At 51.7% G+C, this 21,241-nt stretch overlaps 4 protein-coding genes and 1 long non-coding RNA gene across 6 annotated transcripts in view; 2 read left to right on the forward strand and 3 right to left on the reverse strand.

Annotated features, from left to right (window-relative positions):
• The window catches only part of Palm3 (paralemmin 3), a 23,456-nt gene extending 17,742 nt beyond the window's left edge, over positions 1-5,714 (reverse strand). The window contains exon 1 of the mRNA XM_050120719.1: positions 5,635-5,714. The gene's annotated coding sequence lies outside the window, so the exon portion shown is untranslated. The remainder of the gene's footprint in view (positions 1-5,634) is intronic.
• Positions 5,715-5,865: 151 nt separating this feature from the next.
• Misp3 (MISP family member 3) lies at positions 5,866-7,830 on the forward strand. Of its 2 annotated transcripts, none has more exons than XM_050120723.1 (3): positions 5,866-6,859; positions 7,235-7,308; positions 7,557-7,830. In XM_050120723.1, exons 1-3 carry the CDS (start codon positions 6,316-6,318, stop codon positions 7,557-7,559), a joined length of 621 nt encoding a protein of 206 aa, XP_049976680.1. In that variant the 5' UTR covers positions 5,866-6,315; the 3' UTR covers positions 7,560-7,830. The 2 variants fall into 2 exon arrangements, with proteins under 2 accessions (XP_049976680.1, XP_049976679.1); XM_050120722.1 differs by having other exon boundaries at positions 7,560-7,830.
• A 6,944-nt stretch (positions 7,831-14,774) lies between these two features.
• On the forward strand, positions 14,775-15,469 carry LOC126487746 (uncharacterized). The gene is made up of 3 exons (XR_007588490.1): positions 14,775-14,917; positions 15,098-15,233; positions 15,341-15,469. It is a non-coding gene; the product is annotated as an uncharacterized lncRNA (long non-coding RNA).
• CUNH19orf67 (chromosome unknown C19orf67 homolog) lies at positions 14,788-18,641 on the reverse strand. The gene is made up of 6 exons (XM_050120725.1): positions 17,300-18,641; positions 16,254-16,398; positions 16,047-16,147; positions 15,784-15,969; positions 15,309-15,443; positions 14,788-14,962 (listed from the first exon to the last, which is right to left on the reverse strand). The coding sequence occupies exons 1-6, from the start codon at positions 17,620-17,622 to the stop codon at positions 14,788-14,790; spliced, it is 1,065 nt and encodes a 354-aa protein (XP_049976682.1). The 5' UTR covers positions 17,623-18,641.
• Positions 18,642-18,828: 187 nt separating this feature from the next.
• Samd1 (sterile alpha motif domain containing 1) lies at positions 18,829-21,241 on the reverse strand (the record flags this gene model as incomplete). The annotated part of the gene is made up of 5 exons (XM_050120762.1): positions 18,829-19,500; positions 19,584-19,695; positions 19,800-19,896; positions 19,986-20,280; positions 20,654-21,241. Coding segments are annotated over 5 exons (1,251 nt in total), but the record flags the coding sequence as incomplete, so codon positions are not given.

The following is a 21,241-nucleotide window of genomic DNA, read 5'->3' on the forward strand; positions in this document are numbered from 1 at the left end:
TCCAGAGAACTTAGCCAACAATGAGGACACTAAGAGAGACTTACATAGATCTAATCTACATGGGAAATAGAAAGTAGAAAAAGACAAGATCTCCTGAGTAAATTGGGAGCATGGGGACCTTGGGGGAGCGTTGGGGGGTTAGGGAAGAAACAGATAGGGAGCAGAGAAACATGTAGAGCTCAATAAAAAAAAGAACTTTCAATAAACGTTTTAATAACCAAAAAAAAAAAATACACAGTCTACCTGGTGTGTCCACATGTGCCTGTGGTCCCAGTTACTCGTGGAAAAAAAAAAAAGAAGGGCTGGAGAGATGACTCAGAGGTTAAGAACATTGGCTGCTCTTCCAGAGGTCTTAAGTTCAATTCCCAGCAACTACATGGTGTCTCACAACCACCTACAATGAGATCTGGTACCTTCTTCTGGCCAGCAGGCATACATGTAGGCAGAACACTGTACACATAATAAATAAATGAATCTTTTTTTTTTTAAAGAGTGACTAAGGAGTTGAGTGGAAAGAGAATTTACACACTCTTAGCCTTTATTTAGTATAGTGCCCCAGGTTAGCAACATATAGTCCCTGTCCTACACCCACAGAGAGTTTGGTGTGTAGCTGGAGGCAGCCAGTGGGCTTGAGGGCGCGTGACAGGTGATTTATCCTGTTTGCCTTCTCTTCCACCTGCTGACCTTGATGGAAGTCATCAGTAGATAGAACCAGAGTCTGAGAAGGAAATGGTGGCCAAGTCAGATGAAGCCAAGTGGAAAAGGGCAGAGAAGGAGGAAAGTGACTGGCTCTGCCAAGTAAGCGTCACAGGTCACAGGTGCCCTTTGATGGGGAAGGCTTGTTTGCTTGGTCACCAAGGGGCCCTGGTGGAGGGGAAGGGATAGAGTACAACATGCCGCATAGAGACTAAAGTATTTGTTAAAACAGTGTCCCAGGCTAGCCTCAAACTTGCTGTGTCACCAAGGATAAGCTTCAGCTTCTGAGTTTCCTGCATGTATTATCCCAAGTGCTGGATTACAGGCATGTACCACCATGGCAGTGCTGGGGATGGAACCCAGGGCTTTGTGTATGCTGACAAGTGGTGTTGCTTTTAATGGTTAATGTATAAAGCTGTTTCAGCCAGAGGCTTAACAGAATAGGGCAAGGTGGGAATTCCAAGAAGATAGAGGAGGAGAGAGGGGGCAGAATTAAGGAGTCATGTAGCCGCAGCAGGACACAGATGCTGGACATTGGGTGGAACCTTGCCGGTAGGTCATAATCACATGGCCTACCACAATACATAGATTAGTATAAATGGGTTAATTTAAGATGTAAGAGCTAGCTAGAAATACGCCTAAGCTATTGTCCAAACAGTATTGCAATTAATATAGTTTCTGTGTGTTTATATCAGGTCTGGGCTGCTGGGAATGAGCAACCTTCCACCTTCAGATTGGCACCCACCATCTGGGGGCATGGATCCACATAAGACCTTAAAAAAAAGAGCTTCTAGATCCACAAAAATGGGAACCAAGCACAGTTTCTTGGTAGTCCCGTTTTTTTTTCCCAAATGAGCTCTGTTTGCTAGCAGTGGCAAGTAGGGGCACCATGGCTCCTTTAAGAGAGGTCTTCCTGATTCAGCATTAGCAGCAACAAAACCGCGTGGCTACTTTAAGAAACAGAGGCTTCCTGATTCGTGCCAGATGCACAAACAGCTCTGGTTCTTTCAGGAGGCTGAGCACTTCAATGGGGTTTGTGGGCAGCGTGCTGCAAGTTCGTTGGTGGCAGCATGGGACAACTGTTTACCAGAGTCGAGGTGATGGGCACGGTTCCCACTCAGCCATGCCAGAGCTGGAGGTAAGGTACCTCCACCATATTAAAAGGACAAGAGAGGCAGAGTCGGCATCCAGGGCTGCCACAACCACACTGCTTACCATTTTAAAATGCATCTTGTCAGAAAAGGATTTCAGATACACAATAAACACAAACTCAGATAAAAAGACCTATAAATGGGTCACAGTGTTAAATAAATGTATGTAGGCTTGAGAAAGAGAAAAAAAAGAATATAGACCATTATAATATAAAAGAGTACAGACAATCATAGGTTAAAAAGAGTAAAGATAATAAAATAAATATTAAACTTGTAAAACAAGTAAGAGTAAAAAATAAGATACGCAAAGATGTAATATACACAGACAGTCTGGATTGTGTATATTATTGTGTTTTCTTTAAATTTTTTGACTGTGAATGAGCTAAGTACAGAGAGATATTTCATTGTGTGGACTGCTAAACCAACATATATATTTTAAAAGTATCTTGACTTCAGAATTTGAGTCTAAGGATATATTGCTTTGGAAAAGAGGTTCTGTGTTTGTTTTCACAGAGGATGGGAACCTGTGGAATCCTTCCAGACTATTATAGTTTGATGGATGATGGACCAAGATCCCCTAAAAGGTCTCCGTGAACGTCCCCCAAATAAAATACTTCACCCATCAAAAAGCAGGAAGAAGTTTGGAGAGAACTACACCCAAATTCCCAAATATTGCTTATAAATGTTTACTTATGTTTAAAAGGGGATATGCTGTAGAGATTTGCATTGGTATGGATCTTGGTTTATTGATACAAATTTAAGGTCAATTTTGTTATATGTATATTTCTACTCTTGATTAAGGTATTGTGTTTGTGCAGCTCATTTAAAAACCGTAATTTAGTATATGGGGCTGGAGAGATGGCTCAGATGTTAAGGGCACTGGCTACTCTCCCAGAGATCATGAGTTCAATTCCCAGCAACCATATGGTGGCTCACAAACATCTGTAATGATGAGATCCGGTGCCCTTCTCTGACATGGAGATGGTCATTCAAGAGGAACATTGTATACATAATAAATAAATAAATTTATAATAAATCTTTTTAAAATGTAATATATAATTAAGTAATACAGATTAATAGATAGTCATTTGTAATAGTCAAACTTGTAGTCGTGTTAGGTTTTCCAGATATATAGAGATATATTTCAGTCAGATAGTTATTCTTCAAACCTTTCAAAGATTAACAGAATATGGCATTTATAATGTTTTAAGAACTTGGAACTTTTCATGACAATGAGGCACATCTGCTCCTGGCAGCACCAGTCTACTTCAAGAGAAAGATAGGCATTGAAGAGGCTCCTCATGGAGTTTGTTAGCCATTTGGGCAAGAAACTGCTCTTGCCTGGATTGCATGATGTTATGCTGTATGAACTGGACATGCAGGACCACAGAGAAATGACTGCTAAACTTGCCTAAAGGTGAGGCGATCCTTCGAGGTTCCTGCTTCATGAAAGAGTGTGCCAGACATTCTGCAAGACACAGAAGAAAGTGACTGACAAATTGACAATACAGGCAGAACTGTCTTTGAAATTTCCTGCTTCATGGAAAAGTCTGCCAGATACTATGGGCCTATAGGCTGAAGATGGATGCCTCAATGTTACTGAAGAACTTTGGGTGACTGTCCAGGCAGCGAGATGTCTCTGTCAATTCTAGAGTTTTGGAAGTTGTTTACAATGCACTTCCTGTTTACTCAGGTAATATTATATCCTTTTGGAGTCTTTGATGGAGTTAAAGAATACAGTTAAAATTATAGTTTTCCTTAGTTATGATAAATGATAAAGTAGATATAAATATTGTAACTGTAATTTTTACTTGATACCTGTTTTGTTATATGTAATTTTACTATGTTAAAGTTAAAACCTTCCTTTTTATTTAAACAGAAAAGGGGATATGGTGTGGGAAATCCTTTTGTATATGTGCTGCTTTTATTGGTTAATGAACAAAACTGTTTCGGCCAGTGGTTTAGCAGAAGAGGGCAAGGAGGGAATTCCAAGCAGATAGCGGAGGAGAGAGTAGGCAGAGTCAAGAAGAAGCCATGTAGCCGCAGCAGGACACAGATGCTGGACACTGGATGGAAGCTTGTCGGTAGGTCACAACCACGTGACAGTACACAGATTAGTAGAAATGGGTTCATTTAAGATATAAGAGCTAGCTCGAAATACGCTTAAGCTATTGTCCAAACAGTATTGCAATTAATATAGTTTCTATGTGTTTATTTCAGGTCTAGGCTGCCGGGAAACGACCGAGTGGCCTTCCACCTACAGACAAGCCCTCTATATGTGAGTCATGTCCCCAGTCTCTTTTGTGTACATGTGTGATAAGTGTGTATGCCTCCACACAAGGGCAGGGTCCTTCATTGAGCCTAGCTCTCACCCACTAGATTAGACTAGGTGACACCAGGGATCCCATCCTCCTGCCTTTCCCTGGTCCTATACATGGGCCAACAGCACTTTACAAACCAAGTCATTATTTCAGATCTTATTGTTATTATTTAAAAATTGTTTATTTTTATGTGTATTGGTGTTGTGCCTGGGAAGAGTCAGATCAGTGTGAACCATCCTGGTCCTCTTAACTGAGGAGCCATCTCTCCAGTCCAAGAGAAGGCAGCATTTGAGGCCAGATGTAAGAAGAGAGACGAGGAGTGATCAAGTGGTTGGGGGTTTGTAGCCCTCTATTTCCTGTTTGTTTGTTTGTTTATTGGAACAAGACCTCGCAATGTAGCCCTGGGTGACCTGCAACTGTTTGCTTAAAACACGCTGGTCTCCAACTCATGGAGATCAGCTTGCCTCTACCTCCTGAGCAAGTACTGGGGTTAAAGGAGTGAGCCACCACCCTGGCTCCTTTATTTTCTTTTGAAATTTATTTTTATTTTATGTTCATTGGTGTTTTGCCTGCATGTATGTCTGTGTGAGGGCGTCAGAAGCCCTGGAACTTTACAGACAGGTGTGAGCTGCCCTGTGAGTACTGAGAATTGAACCTGGGTCCTCTGGAAGAGCAGCCGGTGTTGTCAACCACTGAGCCATCTCTCCAACCCCTCTTTCTATTTTCTTTAGGTAACTGTCTTTTTTCTAGATTACTATAGAATGACGCAGGGGTGGGCCGGTTTTAGTGAAAGTCGGCATCCCACCAGACGGAGTGGAAAATATCCCTGGGAATGGTTGACCCGCAGACTGGAGCATCGATCCTGCCCTTGAACAACAACAGACCGGCCCCAGACACACATCTCCCCCGCTAACCCGGTGGCTCCTGCCCCAGCTTGGGCCACCTCAGCAGCCTGCCCCAAGCTGACCGCTTCCCAGCCGCAGTTGCTCGGCGGAGGCCAGGAAGCGCTATTTTGTCTCTGCTCTCAATCCTAGCTCGCTCGTTCTAGCAGGACACTAGGCCGCAAACGCCTTGCGGGCTTTTCTGGAAGGGAGGGGAGGGAAGCTACTCCAGGCGGTTGAGCGGCAGGAGCCCCGCAGCGAATCTGGCAAAGCTGAGCAGCCCAAGGCATCAGGAGCTCAAAGTGCGGCGGCCCCCGGCGGCCCTGGGGCGGGACCCGAGCTGTGTGGAGCCGCGAGGATCTCGGGAGGCCACGGGGGCGTCGCTGGCCGCGAGGGGCACCTACTGAGCTAGCCTGGTGAGGTCAGGGAAAGACGACCGAGGGAACACCCTGTAAGGTGGCTCGGAGATCGGCGCGGCGCTCGACTAGACGTCTGGTCGCCAGGCAGTGATGGAAAATGAGACAAGCCCCCCCCCCCCCCCCCAAAGTACCAGCGTGGTCCCAGAACAAGAAGGCGAGTCATTACCTCCGGAGTAGGGAGTTCAGGGAAGCCCTTTCCTAAGAAGTTGTCTTCAATCAACCCCTGGACTCCGGTGGCGGGAATCCGGCGTCCAGCGGGGGAGCCTCCGCCTTGGGGGCGGGCCCAGGGCCGCTCGAACCCAGCTGGCAGGTGCCGGGGGCGGTGCCCAGTCCTGCCCCCAGGGGACGTTCCTGGAGGCCAGAGGCGGGTCAAAGAAGAGGGCTGGCGACGCCTTAGAACCTCGGGCGGCGGCTGCAACCACAGGTACTGCGCAGGTCACCGCGTCCTACCTATCTGGGCATCTCAATCCCGACCCAGAGAACAGAAATTTTCAAAGTGCGCCTAACTCTGAACTTCCAGATCCCGGCGCTCGAGAGCCGAGTCCTGGGGTCACCTGAATCTTAGGGCTACGTGCTCCGGAAGCCGCAGAGTCAGGGCACCGAGGGCTAACGGTGAGGTCCTGGAAACCTCTGGAGCGGAGGACTTGGAGACCTCGGAGCCAGAGAGCCGAGTTCCGCAAGTACCAGTTGAGCAGGACACAGAAAGGCCGGACGGACGTTCCGTAGCTGGGCCGCCTAGCATTCGGATAACGGAGGTACTGGGGCAGTGCCCCTCTTTCGGCTCGGAGGCCTCCCGGTGTGTTTTCCACCGAAGCCGGCATCTCACCCGGCGCCTGCTGAACTACTGATGGAGACGCCCATCCAGCGCGAAATCCGCCGTAGCTGCGAGCGCGAGCAGAGCCTGCGCCGGAGCCGGGGTCTGAGTCCCGGCCGTGCGGGCGAGGAACTCATTGAGTTGCGCGTGCGACCGGTGCTCAGCCGGCCCGGCCCCGGCCCCCCACTGCCGCGCGCCCTGGAGCGCGCTCGGGCGGGCGCGAAGATGCAACGGGACATCGAACGCGAGGCTCACAGGCAGGCGGCGCTGGCGAGCCCGGCGGCTTCGCTGCCCAGCGCCCGGCAGCGGCCACAGCCGCTGGACGAACTCAAGCGCTTCTTTGAGGCTGCAGCGGAGGACGGCGGGGGTTTGCAGCGGCGGCCGGAGGCGGGAGGCCGGCTGCACCCCGCCGTGCAGGACGGCTGCCCGCTGGTGGGGCAGCCGCCGCCGCTGGTTTCCCCGTCGCTACTGGAGCAGGAGGTGCGCCAGGTGCGCGAGCGCGAGCGGGAGCTGCAGTTGCAGCGGCGCAGTATCTACGGGGCCGCTGAGGTCCAGGAGCCAGCGCCGAGCCTCACCCGTAAGCCGGTCACCCCGGGTCCAGAGCTCCCGCTGTCTCCACCTCCAGTGACCCTTCATCTGTAGGCTTGCAGACTCCCGGGACTCAACTATTCTTCTTGGGGTTCGCCTTCTGTTCACCACTCCCATACCCGGAGTGAGGATCCCCAGATCCACCATACATTGTCTTGGAACCTTGGGCATTTTCGGGTCCCCTGTAGATTTCAGGCTCCTGTCTATGCTAGGTTTGCCTCCCTCCTGTTCTTGGGTCCCCAGAATTGGGTGGCGGCCTCCCCAGGGAGGGAGGAGTGCACACCTGTATGTGTTTAAGGGGTGCGGCCATCCTCCAACTAGCAAGAGGAGGGGCAGCCGCGGCTGAGCGTCCCTTCCCCCACAGCGAGCAGGGGAGACGGAAAGTTGGCGGTGATCTGGCCCCCGCGGAGACCGGCCTCGGAGAACGGCCTGGAGAAGGTAGGAGCCTCAGTTTCCAAAGCTTGTCGCTCTCCCCACGCCTCCCTGCAGCGCCTGGGCACTGGGAAGGCAAAAGTGCATCCCGGTTCCCTGAAGCGCCACGCTAGCCCCAACTCCAAGTCCCAGACGTAACCCTGAGACTGAAGAGGGGCTGGGGCCTGGAGCCCAAACTGCCTCACCCCCCCCCCCATGCCTGGGTGTAGCTCTTGTCCCTAATGGTGGTGGTCTTTCTCTCCCCTCCACCCTAGTAGGAGCGCAGACCCTGAGGTCTCCGAAGGCTGGGACACACGGCCAGAAGCGACGTCCCCCATTAAAGAGTCAGGGTAGAGGCTGCTACCCTCCGGATCAGCCCAAGGCCTGGAGAGGAAAAGACCAGCTCTCTTCAATGGCAACTTGAAATCCTGCACATCCTTGATGCTGACTATGGAATTAACCACCTTTCTCCATTAAAATTGTTTAGTCTTAACTGGAAAGCTAACAACCACCCGCTAAACCTGTGAGTGAAGCACAAAATAAAGTGTCCTCCCCCTCCTTTCCTAGGCTTTAGTGCAAGCTGTTTTTCTACTGGAACCTCCTTAGTCTGGGTGGAGCGAGAGCTGGGCGGGTGAAGGAAGCTCAGGAAAGCCACCAAGAGAATCGCGCCGGAATGTTGGAATTCGAAAAGCGCTCTGGTCTCCCGGCTGTCTGCTGACCCGGGACTGGAGGTCGGGGCCCTACTGCCCCCTGGTGGTACGAGTGCAAAATGTTGCGCACCGGCTCATACACTCCATTCTGGGTCTCCAGATCTCAGCTTTTATCTGCGCCAAAGGCATCCTGTGGGTGCTCAGGGAGCTGCTAGAAAGAGGTGCTATGAAATTGTACTTGCTCTAGGGAAATAAGCAATAGTGAAAAATGCCAGTGGTGGGCTGGAGAGACGGTTCAGGGTAAAGAGTGCTTGCTACTCTTGTATATGACCTGAGTTCAGTTCCCAGCAGTCACGTGGGAGGCTCATAACTGCTTCTGACTTCAGCTCCAGGTGATCTGTCCCTCTCTTCCAGCCTTCGGGAGCACCCGAACGTACATGGAATACATTCGTACAAAACGTACTCATATACACATAAATTAAAATTATATAGATATATATATTTGAGACAGAGTTTCTTTGCATAGCCCTTGCTGTCCTGAACTCACTCTGTAGATCAGGTTGGCCTCGATCTTAGAGATCCACTTGTCTCTGCCTCCCGAGTGCTTGGATTAAAGGTGTGCCGCTACCGCCCAGCTGTAAAGATAATTTTTTTTTTGGTGGTTTTTTGAGACAGGGTTTCTTTGTAGCTTTGGAGCCTGGCCTGGAACTAGCTCTTGTAGACCAGGCTGGCCTCGAACTCACAGAGATCCACCTGCCTCTGCCTCCCGAGGGCTGGGTAAAGGTGTGGGCCACCACCGCCAGGCAAGATAATTTTTTTAGATGGTTGTGAGCCATGTGGTTGCTGGGAATTGAACTCAGGACCTTTGGAAGAGCAGGCAATGCTCTTAACCACTGAGCCATCTCTCCAGCCCCACAAGATAATTTTTTAAATAAATAAAAGTCCCAATGGTGGTGATGAGGGGCCAAGCGCCTAGTGGGTATTCTGCCCACCCTCATATGGCCCATATTGACCTCAAATTCTCTGTGGTCAAGGATTACCTTGAAAATTCTTAACAGATCTATTTTTTTTTTTGATTTATGCTGTGTGTATAAGAGTTTTTGCTAGCATGTATGTGGGGGGGTGCCTGCAGAAGCGAGAAGAGGACATCAGCTTCCTTGGAATTAGAATTATTAATGGTTGTGAGGCAGCATCTGAGTGCTGGGAAATGAACCCTGGTCCTCTCAAAGTACTCAAACTGCTGAGCCATCTCTCCACCCACAAGACTTATTTTCTTTTCAGTTATGTGTGTGTGTGTGTTTATGTTGGGGTATGTGTGTGAATACAGATGTGCAGATGCCCTTGAAGTCCAGAGAAGGTGGTGGATCCCCAGAACTGGAATTACAGTCAGTCATGACCTTCTAGAGATGAGTGGTGGGAACTGAACCTGGGTCCTCTGCAAGAACAGCAAGTGCTCTTAACCACTTGCTTGGAACTGTTCCTAAAAGAGAAAATTCAGAACTGGGGAGTTGGCTCTGAAGTTGAGTTTTTACCGAAGGTGGTGGTGACACACACCTTTAATCCCAGCACCTGGGAGGCAGAGACAGGTGGAGCTTTGAGGCTAGCCTGGTCTATAGTGAATTCCAGGACAGCCAGGACTACATAGAGAAATCCTGTCTTGAAAACCAAGCACACACACACACACACACACACACACACACGAACAAAACCCAAATCTGTTTGTTGCTCATGTGGAGGACCCAGGTTTAGTTCCCAGAACAAAATTTTGAGTAGCACACAATTTCCGGTAACTCCAGCTCCAGAAAACCTGAGCCCCCCTTTGGGACTCCTCTGGCGCCCTGGGATACACAGGGACACACATTCATGCACATCTGGCGCCCTGGAGTACACAGGCACACACACTCATGCACACACACACAATTCTTTTTTAAAGACAGGCTCTCTCCTCTATGTAATTCTGGCTGTCCTAGAACTATGCAGACCAGGCTGGCCTTGAACTCACAGAGATCCTTCTACCTCTACCTCCTGAGTGCTGGAATTAGAGGTGTATTTACCACCGCACCTGGCCACATACATAATTTTTTTAAATCCTTTAATCAAAAACAAATCTTCAGCATTTGCCCAGCAAGTACAAGCCCCTGGGTTTGAGCCAAAACAAAACTACTTATTTTTACTACTTAGGAATCTCTTTTCCCTTTAAAAATCTTTTGAGACAGGGACTCACTATGTAGCCCTAGTTGGCTATGTGGATCAGGATGGCTTTTTTTTTTTTCCGAGGCAGGGTTTCTCCGTGGCTTTGGAGCCTATCCTGAACTAGCTCTGTAGATCAGGCTGGTCTCAAAAACTCACAGAGATCCGCCTGCCTCTGCCTCCAAGTGCTGGGATTAAAGGTGTGCGCCACCATCGCCTGGCTCCAGGATGGCTTTGAACCTGTGGTCTTCCTGCTTCTGCTTCCTAAGTGTTGGGATTGCAGGCCTGTGTCATCATACCAAGTTCTTTTTTTAAAAAAAAAAAAACCTTTAAAATTATTCACGTGGGACTGCTAAGGAAGCACATTTTCCTTTAAACTCAGCACTTGGGAGTTGGAGGCAGGCAGATCTCTGAGTTCAAGGCCAGCCTGGTCTACAGAGTGACCAGTTGCAGAAGGGGGAAAATGCAAGTGGGAGTGGACAGGAGCTGGTCCACTGCGAACCCTGCTTAACTGCTGGTAAATACTCTAAACTGTCTGAAGAAATGGCGTCTGTGTAATTCACAGCGCCAGGGCAATATAACAGCTTTTTAGAAGTGGCTAGGATTGGGGAAAGTGGGACCTCAGAACACCGTAGAACTGTTGTGTAGGGCTAGAGATCCAGCTCAGTTGGTACTTGCCTGGTGCACTTGAAAGCAGAGGTAGGGGCAGGCAGATCAGAAGTTCAAGGTCATCCTCAGCTACGTAGACAGCTTGAGGCCAGTCTGGTTATATGACACTCTGTCTCAAAATATATATGAATAATAAATTAAGGGGCTGAGGATATGTCTCAGTGGGTAAAACGTTTGTCATACGAGTCTGGTGATCTGAACTCAGATCCCCAAAAACCAAGTAAAAAGCCATCGTGCATGCAAAGTCCTGCAGACTCTTAGTAGGAAATGGCAGCTTGTTTAAAATAAGGTGAAGAACAGTTGGGCGGTGATGACACATGCCTTTAATCCCAGCACTTGGGAGGCAGAGGTAGGCAGATCTCTGTGAGTTTGAGGCCAGCCAGGTCTATAGAGGGAGTTCTAGGACAGGCTCCAAAGCTACACAGGGAAACCCTGTCTCAAAACAAAAACAAACAAAACAAAACCCCAAGGTGAAAGACGAGGACTGACACTCAAGACTTTTTTCCCATCCCATATGCCATGGAATGTCCACTACAACATACACGCTGACACACGAATAAATATTAGCATTATGGTTTAAATGCCTGATTTGTTAGTTGTGGCCCTTGCATCTTACTGTGTTAACCAGGCTTGCCCTTCAGCTTACAGCGAGTGACTAATGAATGCCAGCAAATAAAGCACGGGAAAGGTCCCTGTGGTGTTTCACCCAGAAGCTGCTCAGCCGGAGAGGGGCCCTCCAGAGTCTATGTCGCCGTAGACTTGACTGTGTTTGCAACTGATGGCGAGACAGCAGAGAACCGCTAGGGTGGCAAATGGAATCACAAGCACAAGCCGCCCTTTGGTGGATGTGGAATGTCTGTGGGACAGTTCATTTGCGTGCACACATCTATGTGTGGCAAAAAGCCAACTGCAGATGTTCCTCAGAAGCTGTCCACCTTATTTTAATTTTTGGTTTTTCGAGTCAGAGTTTCTCTGTGTAGCCCTGGCTGCCCTGGAACTCTGTAGACCATGTGTGTGTGCATGTGTGTGTACATCTGTGTGCTCATGCATGCCTGGTACCTGGGGAGAGTGTCTGATGCTGTAGAACTGGAGTGACAGATGGTTGCCAACCACAATGTGAGTGTTGGGAATTGAATCTTGGTCTTCTGGAAGAGCAGCTAGCACTCCTACCTGCTGAGCTATGTCTCTAGTTCTCCTTCCCACACTCTAGTCCTGGCTAGAACTCAAGAGATCTGCCTGCCTCTGCCTCCCAAGTACTGAAATTAAAGGTGTGTGCCCCATACCCTGCTTATTTATTATTTATATTATTAATATTTATTATTGCGTATGTGTGATGTGGGGGCATGCTGCTACATATGTGTGGCCATCAGAGGACAACTTTTGGGGGGTCAGTTCTTTCTACCTATAGGTGGATTCCAGGATTCAAACTGAACTTGTATGACAAGTACTTGACAAACAGTTCCCTGTCTTTTTTTTTCTCTAGAAGACCAGGCTGGCCTTGAACTCAGAGAGATCCGCCTGCCTCTGCCTCCCAAGTGCTAGGATTAAAGGTGTGCACCACCACCGCCTGGCTCAGTCTTATTAAGCAAGGTCTCACTTTGTTAACCAGGCTGGCCTCCAGCTTACAGCAATCCTCTAGCTCCTCTCCTGAGTGCTGGGATCACAGGTCTGCGCCACTGTGCTGAGCCAAGACTCTTACTTCTGTAGTGCTGGAGATCAAACCAAGAGCCTTGTGCATGCAAGTTCAACCACACCCCAAACCCTGACATCAGTATTTATACTTCTTATGTGAATGAGTGTTTTCCCTTGCAGTAAGCCTGTGTATCATCCAAGTGCCTGGTGCCTGCAGAAACCAAAATAGGAGAGGCAGGCGGATCTCTGTGAGTTCGAGACCAGCTTGGTCTACAGAGCTAGTTCCAGGACAGGCTCCAAAGCCACAGAGAAACACTGTCTCGAAAAACCAAAAAAAAAAAAAAAAAAAAAAAAAAAAAAAAAAAAAAAAAAAAAAAAAAAAGGAAAAAAAGAAACCAAAATAGGGCATAGGGCTCCCGGGAGCTGGAGGTACAAATGGTTGTGAGCTCACATGTGTGTGCTGGGAGGCAAAGATTTTTCCCAGGAGCGATGCGAATAGACACAGGAGCTGCTCAGATCAATATTAGGAGGAATCAGAGCGGTGTTGGGGTTATTCTGACCCAAGCTGCGGAGGGAAACAGTCTCCAGGTGTCGTGGTTAGCAGAGGCCTCTCTGGAAGAGCCAGGGCTTGGTGTGTTGCCTGGAGTCTGCTCATCTGTCACATCTGTTTAAAACGCGTTTGTAATCGCACGGACCAGGTACTGTTAGCTGACTTCCTGAAGCTTAAGGCATGGTGGCACGCTCTGGAGGCCCCGGCTGGAAGAAAAGGCTCCAGCTGGATACAAAAGGAAAGGTTCTGGCAAGATGGCTCGGCTAATAAGAGTGCTGGGGGCTTTCTGAGAGGGCTTCTATTCAGTTTCTTGCACTCACACAGAAGCTGACAACTCTCATTCCAGTCCTAGCATATCTGATGCCCTCTTCTGGCCTCTGTGGGAAAGCAGGAAAAGTTCATACAGAATATATATATATATACACACACACACACACACACACACACACACACATATATATATATATATATATATATAGAGAGAGAGAGAGAGAGAGAGAGAGAGAGAGAGAGACTGACTCTACATAGCCCAAGCATCCTGGAACTGACTATATAGACCAGGCTGGCCTAGAACTCACAGAGACCCACCTGCCTTGGTTTCCCTGAGTGCTATGGATTAAAGGTGTGTGCTACCATGCCCGGCTAATAAAAATTACTCTTGTTTTTTGAGACAGGGTTTCTCCACGTAACAGCCCTGGCTGTCCTGGAATTCAGTTTGTAGACCAAACTGGCGTCAAACTCACAGAGATCCACCTCTGCCTCTCTAATGCTGGAATTAAAGGCGTGAGCCACCACCACCCGGCAAAAATTACTTAAACAAAAACCACAAGGCATCGTTCTGGCTCTCAATAGTTCTGGGTCTCACATTCTCAGTCTGAATGTGAAAATTTTAGGATTCAAAAATCGACCTCTCAGGCCGGGCAGTGGTGGCGCATGCCTTTAATCCCAGCACTCGGGAGGCAGAGGCAGTCGGATCTCTGTGAGTTCGAGGCCAGCCTGGTCTACAAGAGCTAGTTCCGGGATCGGCACCAAAGCTACAGAGAAACCCTGTCTCAAAAAAAAAAAAAAAAAAAAAATCGACCTCTCAGGGTGACACAGGGGAGGAGGAAGGACCCCATTCCTAAGCAGGGGCCAGTTCTGCTCAGAAGACACAGCTTCTGACAGAGCTTCCGAAGAGCAGGGCAGTTCATTTCTCTCAGCTAGAGCCTCCTTGCCAGCCCAAGATTGATGGACTCTCCTAGCCTGGGCTCCAGACACTCTTCGCGGGACAAGACAACAATCAGCTCGACTCGGACATCCCAAAAGCTGGAAGAAAGTCTGACTCCACTCTACAAATTGATCGCCTGCAGTTTCCTAGGGCACATCGGGAAATGTAGTTTTTTAAAAAATCCTGGCTAGGAATCACTTCCGGGTTAAAAAAAAAAACCCACCAAACCGGCGTAGGTCTAAGTCTTCCTCCAGCGGGCCTAGAATTTTCCTGCTACCAGAAACTTGTTTTCTGGGTTCCGGTTGCTGACGAGAGCCGCTACTTCCCTCTTTGACTCATGTACATATCTGCGCATGTGCAGCTCTCGACGAGGTCTTCGGACTACACTTCCCAGAAGGGCCCTCGGTGGGCGGGGCCTACCCGCCCCCAGGGGAGGGACGCAGTGTTCACAGGAGACAGAACCTCTGACCTCGCTCTTTTATTAACAGAAAAGTGTGTCCGCACTTGGTGTTCGGTGGCCCATGCCGGGACGTCCTCAGTGCAGCCCGCCCCTGTTCCTGCCTGGAGTTTGGGGTTATCAAGCCCCGGCTGGCGTCTTCTCCTGGGGCTCAGGATGCCGGGGCAGCCCAAGCCGAGGGCCCGGCAGCGATGGGGGGCCGGGCGGGGCCTACCTGGCCCATGAGGATCTGTACCAGCAGGTCGGTGGCCAGCACATGCGAAGGCTCCTCGAAGCCGATGGTTAGTAACTGCTGGTAGTCCCCGGGTGGCTGCGGGCACAAAATCCTGGGGGTCCGGAGACAAGACTGGACATGAGGGCTTTTGGTTAGGGGTGGGGGATATCCTAAGGTAAGGTGTGTCCTTTGCTGACAAACTCCTGAGTTGCAGCACTGGACTTGAGGCTGTTAATCACTTTCCTAGCTGTGTCTCCCTGGGAAAGTGACTTATCGACTCTGAAAACACGTTTTCTTCATTGTAAAATGGATGGACTGGTCCACACCTTTACGAACTGCTGTGTAGTCTACATAAAGCACTTTTCAGGGCACAGTAAAATGAGGTACAGTCATTGGTGGGGTTTTGTCCCACCCTCCCTCCAACCTCAAAGCCCACATAGCCATCGCTGGCATCCTACCATGAATCAAGGTCATCCTCTGCCGGTCCTAGGGGCATCCAGCGGCCGATGGACCAGAGTTTCTGGATTTGGGGGCACGAATTGGCTGGACCCTGGCCTGCATCCTCCCATGTATCTCGATAACATAAGAAGTAGCTGAGAGAAATCAGAAGGAAAAGCAGTGCCCTCAGTTTTTCTGCTGAAGGCTTTCTTTCTGGAGGTGAGGGTTCATCCGTCAGAAGTTGCCTTAAGTTCTCAGGTGGGGATGTGGGGATGTGCTGAGGACTTTCCTCCCTGGCGGCCCAATCTGAAGGTGAAGGTGGAGTTAAGAAAAACTAAAAGTGTGCATTGCTGGCCTAGCAGATGTTATCCCAGCAACTGCAAAAGGTGTTCATTTTCCTGTCTCGCTTTTCACTCTCTGGTGGCCGCTGGAGAGGCTCAAGCTCTCATTCAACATAGGAAGGGGAAGGATTTTGATTCTGACAAGGAAACTCACTAATCCACATGGGAGTCTGTTCCTTGGCTACTGGCCTCTGTGGTGGTTTCCAGGTTCCAGCGCATCTTCTTATAGAGGTATCTCGGGAAGTGACTGGCGGTGTACGCAGCTGGGGTGCAGTACCGGAAGATGGACACATCGTGGGAGGGGCTAAGGGAGAATCTCCCGCAGAAGAAGCAGGAGATGCTAACAGGAGATAGAGAGTGGACAGCAAGCTGGGCCCTGGAATCTGCCACCCCACAACTCATTCCCTGCCCCCTTACCTCAAAGGGTTGGTTTCCTCCAGGTCCACGAATCCGAAGGAAGCATACATGAGAACTAACTGTTCCAAACGCAGGGTGAGCTGCTGGGACATCTCCAGCAACTGCATGGGAAGTGGGAAACTCCCTGACCTCAGAGGGTCGGCCAGAAGCCACCCTCCCATCCCTAGGCGGGAGCCCAAGGAGAATGGGACCTGGTAAGGTACACACCCCCTTCCGGACCAGCTCCTGCAGTGCTCCGTAGATGGGGGGGACACTCCTTGCGGCAGCCTCAAGGTACAGGAAGTAAGGTTCGCACATCCTTAAGAAGGTGGGCATGGCCTTGGCTAGCTGTTCCTTCTGTACTCGATCCCTGCTGAAGGGAGAAAGGGGCCTTCACGTGGTATCACTCTCCCGCCATCCCCAGGTGCCCCGTGCTTACCACCTGTATCCCCAGGGCCAGCTTAGCGTCAGCGCGCTTAGCCCGGGCAGAGCCCTTGGTTCCATCCCCCCCCCCCCCCCGCACCCAAAATCAAACATAGAGGGACTGGGAGGTTGTCTCTGTTCAAGACTGGGCCTTGCCACAGGTGGAGCTCTAGTCTCAGCACTCGCATAAGAAAGATCCCCCGGTGTCAAGTCGTTCTCCCCTTTCAGAACCACCTGCACCCGTCCTTTAGGACATTTGTTAAAATGCTGACACCTGGGCCGGGTGTGCCCCGCTGTGGCCCAGGGCTAGCACAAGGGCCTAGGTTCCCTCCCCGGTGTGTCTGGGGGTGCACGCAACTGCCGAATGGGGCTCAGAAAGCTGGGGGTTAAGCCAGCCTCCGACAGACACAAGACAGACAATCCCTTTGCCCTGGTCCAGAAATCGGATTTTTCTTGGGAGTGGAGTGTGGCCTCTGTCAGAGTTAATGCAGATAGATTTTGTTTAGCTGACTTATAAGGTTTTTTTAATCTGAGCATTTCAAATTGGTAGGCAGTACTCAGTAGACTGAGGCAGGAGGGTCGCTATTTTGAACGTGATGAGATATTATCTAAAAAAAAAAAATATCGGCCAAATCAACCAACAAACCAAAAACAAGATTGTGAAAGGACTGGCTCTTGTTGTCCCAAAAGCCCACACATTGCCTGCTCCTGCCTCTCAATTCTCCACCCCTCGGCACACTAGTATAGTGTATTTCTAACTAGCTAGCCGTGAGTACTGTCTCTGGGCCCTGGTGTGAGCTGTACAGCCTCAGCCTGTCCTGTCCTGGAACCTGGCCCCAGCACTTGGTCACCTGTAGAGCAAGTAGCTTTGAAAGTCATCCGCCTTCCTGAGCAGATAACGGAGCTGGTCAGTGATGGGGTTGAACATGGAGTCCAGTGGGAGGCGAGCAGGTCCGAGCTCCGTTGCCAGTGGCTCCCTGGAGGTAGCTGAGGCTGGGGTTTCCATCAGCTGCTGTGCCTGCTGCGGCTCCTGCTCCGCTGAGGCCTCGGGTCTCCGGGCGGGCGACCACGAGGGGTCTCCATAGGGCGGCGGCCCGGGTATCGAATCGTCCGAAGGCGGTGCTTCTCCAGGGCCCAGGGCCAGCGACCCGGCGAACCAGGACTCCGCAGCCATCGGGCATCCAGCACAGGCTCCTCCAGCCTCCGTGGCGTCCCAGGAGGGCAGCACACCTGGGGCCTAACGGTCGGGGCAGTGAGCACCGTCACCCCCTCGAACCAGCCTCGACGCCTCTGCCGGCGCCGCCCCGCGAGGCTTTCGCCTCTTTTGAATTGGAGCACGCGGAGGGCCGCGCAGCCTGGGCCTGCACCGCGCACAGAGCTCAGCCGGCACCTGGTGCGCGCGGGGCAGGGCGATGTCAAGGGCGGAGCTCCAGACCGGCCTAGTAGATATTTGTAGGTTGGCGCCTTCTCTCTCCCAGGTCGTTGACCGGGCTGGAGGGGATTCCTAACATGTTAGGAATTGGGGAATGCGGGTTACCGAGAGGCCTAGGCTCCACCCCAGCCGCTGACCCCCAAGATCAGATTCTTCACTGATGGAGCTGGGATCTGCCGGTGAACCTACGAGAGACTAGTGACTAGCAGTCATTTCCACAATAAAGACCCTCAGACAGTGATTTGGTTTATCCCATTGTCTCCTTTATTCCAATATGCCTGCCCTGGACAGAGAACACACCTCTGACACTTGTAGATTGGATTCCTATCCAAGTGCAAAGACTGATTGGCACTTAAGTTCGGCTAGGAAGCAAAATACATTAATTACAAGGCTTGCGGTAAAGCAGCAACAGGTGTCACAGTGTCCTGCATGACCCTCACCTTCTTGACTGCATCAAACTCATTTGTCCCATTCTATAAAGTGAGGTTTTATGACGTCTGCTTCATAAACAACTAAAGGCCCAGCAAGTGTGCAGTTAACGGTTAGTCACTCAACAAACGCTTGACAGGTGGTTCTGGAATGAGATGACAAGACAAAGCAACTATTCTGGTCCTAGAGTTTTGTTTTGCAAGACAGAACTGTAGTAGGTAACCTAGGCTGGCCCTGAACTCACTATGTAGCTAAGGCTAACCTTGTCCTGATCCTGCTTCTGTTTCTGAAATGCTGACGACATGTGCTGCAAACACCACTTCCTTTCCGTAGCACCTGGAAATGGAACCATGGCATACTGTCTGCAGGCTTGGCAAGGGCCCCCTGGAGTGAGCCCTTCTAGGGGGCTGGGCAAAGCAGGCACTGTTCTTCCCTCTTGCCCCCACACTAAACTCAAGGCTCTTTGCACCTCCTGCCTCCATTCAGAAAAATGGACTCTTTTTTTTTTTAAAGTTTTATTTAAAAAACCTTCGGTGCAATATTAAAAAGCCATACAGCCAGGTGGAGCAACAATGGACAGACAGGGAAGGAGCCAGAGAACCCAAGGTCCCTTACCTCACCTATTTTCCAGAGGCTAGAGGTCAGGGTGGGGGGCAGGGAACGGGTGGTGGAGCAGAACCCACCACCAGGACAGGCAGAACAGAACACTTATATAAGATAACATCTGGCTGAACTCAAGAGGGTTTGGGGGCCACAGGAAGCTCCCCTGATTTTTTGTTTTTCAAAAATGTCCTGGTTTGGGGAGAAAGGGTGGCCCCTGTGAATGGGCCAACCAAGTCCTCCTGTCCCACACTCCATGGCTGTGGAGAGGAGATGTACTAAGGTAGGGGTGTGAGAAAAGGGGGAAATGGAGGAGGGTACCCCCTCACTGGAGTCTGTTAGGAAGTCGAGGGTGTCCCTATGTCCAGTTCCTGGACTATCAGGGCGCTGTGATACGATCTGGACTGGCTGGGGTAGGGGCAAGGCTGGCACTCAGCCAAGGAAGCCATCAGGGTCATCCTCCTCAAAATGGCCTTGCTGGAGCACCTTGATGTGGTGCTCGTAGATCTTCAGGGCTGGGCCCAGGCGGATGGACAGGCCAGTCAGCACATCTGTCCGTTGCATGAGCAACAAAGACTTGCCATCAATTTCCTGGGCAGGACAGAAAGGGCAAGTCAGTGGACACCTGTGAGGGTCTGGGCAGAGCGGTGCGCAGTCGCGGGCTGGGAACTCACCTGCTCCTGAAAAGCAGTGGCCTGCTCCGGGAAGCCTGCCTCAGTGAAGTACTCCACCACATCCATGACTGTCCACTCCACTGGGTCGGTTGGCTTCTCTTTGCGTCCAGGACTGCATCAGAACAGAGAGCAACAATGACCACCATACAACCATACAGCTCTGATTGTCCAACACGCCCAGGCGCTAACCCCAATGTTCCTAACGCCTCCACTTACGGACAGCCAAAAGGTGTCCCGTCAGCCCCAGGTAGGGCTGGTTTTCCTGGGGGCAAAGGCACAGGAGATGGAGAATCTGGAGCAGCTGTAACACAAGCTGGGAAGCAAAAACAAGTGGCAGTCAGTCTCCAGGCTAGAGGTCACAGCTCCCTGCTCTGCACCGCCCGACCCCGAGGGGGTCCTTACCTGACCCCCCTTCTTTATTCATAGCTGTCATCGAGAACACCTGGCGTGTGCAGCTGCCAGGTGCTGGTCCCCGCCCTTCATCCTGGCCCTGGTAGGGTCCACAGGGCGACCACTCCTTGACCCTTTCCTTCGCACTCTGAGGGGCCCGCTCTCCATTAATCTGGTGGTGCTGAGCACCTGCGGGGCGGTCACTCTCAGGCACTTCTGAGCCCTCTGATATATTGTCCTCCTCCTCCTCCTCGTCTTCATCATCGTCTTCCTCTTCTTTCTCAAACACCCGCTCTTCTCCACCTCTCTGGGGCCAGAGAAAGAAGCAGGCAGAGTTAGAGTTCTTCTAGTCCCGGATGGAATCCAGTGTCCGACGCCACCTTTGACAACAACACGGAGTAACTTTTATGCTGTCGTTTCCGTGCCAGGCTCTGGGTTAATAAAGCCCTCAATAGCCAAGTCTTACTAAACTCGCTCAACAACCCCCAGGGGTCGCTACTATCAGCAATTCTCGGTTTACAGCCGAGGAAACTGAGGCTCCGGCAGATCAGGTCACTGACCAAGATCACCGCGTTCTGAGTCCGCGGGGACCTTGGACGAACCCCGGCCACCTGACGTCCCGCTCCCTCCCGGGGCTCTAGTCCCCGCCAACTTCGCCCGCACCTGCCCGGTGCGCTCACCTTGCTCCGCGCCGCGCGTGCGCTAGCGGCCGGCGGCGCCCGTCCCGGCCTGTCTCCGCGGGGCAGTGCGAGCGCTCCCAAGCGGGTGCGCTCCAGACGGCTCCGTGCCGCCTCCTCTTCCAGCAGCCCCTGCACGCGGCCGCGAGTAAGGCGGCCGCTGGGGCCGCCGCTGCCCCCGAGGTAGCGCACGACTTCCCGCAGGCTCACGGGCCGCGCCGGGCCGCCCGCCCGCGCCGCGCCCCCCTCCGGCGGCGGCTGTGGCTGCGGCGGTGGCGGCTGCTGCTGCTGCTGTGGCGGCGCCGGCGGCGGCGGCTCCCGGACGGCGACGGCGGGCGGCGGTGCACGGCGCGGGCCGGCTGGGGGCGCCGCGGCCGGGGGCGCGGCGGGCGCTGGTGGCGGCGCGGCCAGGGGCGCGGCCCGCTGCGCCCGGGAACCCGGCTGCGCGGGGCCGGGAGAAGGGGGCGCTGTGGCGGCGGCCGCGCGGGGCGCCCGGGTCGGGGCGGCGACGGGCGCGGGCGGCGGGGCGGGCGTGGGCGGCGGCGCGGCGGGGCCCCCGCGGGGGACGCGCGGCGGGGCGGGCGGGGTGGC

Source organism: Alexandromys fortis, unplaced genomic scaffold, assembly GCF_014885135.2.
Source record: "Alexandromys fortis isolate MF-2015 unplaced genomic scaffold, M_Fortis_MF-2015_v1.1 scaffold_186, whole genome shotgun sequence".
NCBI classification, from domain to species: domain Eukaryota; kingdom Metazoa; phylum Chordata; class Mammalia; order Rodentia; family Cricetidae; genus Alexandromys; species Alexandromys fortis.

Coding starts and splice junctions, on each gene's coding strand:
- Misp3 (XM_050120722.1), top strand. CDS start 6,316: ATGGAGACGCCCATCCAGCGCGAAATCCGCCGTAGCTGCGAGCGCGAG. Junction 6,860..7,234: donor GCCAGCGCCGAGCCTCACCC/GTAAGCCGGTCA, acceptor CTTCCCCCACAG/CGAGCAGGGGAGACGGAAAG.
- CUNH19orf67 (XM_050120725.1), bottom strand. CDS start 17,622: ATGGCTGCGGAGTCCTGGTTCGCCGGGTCGCTGGCCCTGGGCCCTGGA. Junction 15,970..16,046: donor GAGGAAACCAACCCTTTGAG/GTAAGGGGGCAG, acceptor ATCTCCTGTTAG/CATCTCCTGCTTCTTCTGCG. Junction 14,963..15,308: donor GAGGATGACCTTGATTCATG/GTAGGATGCCAG, acceptor CCGGACCCCCAG/GATTTTGTGCCCGCAGCCAC.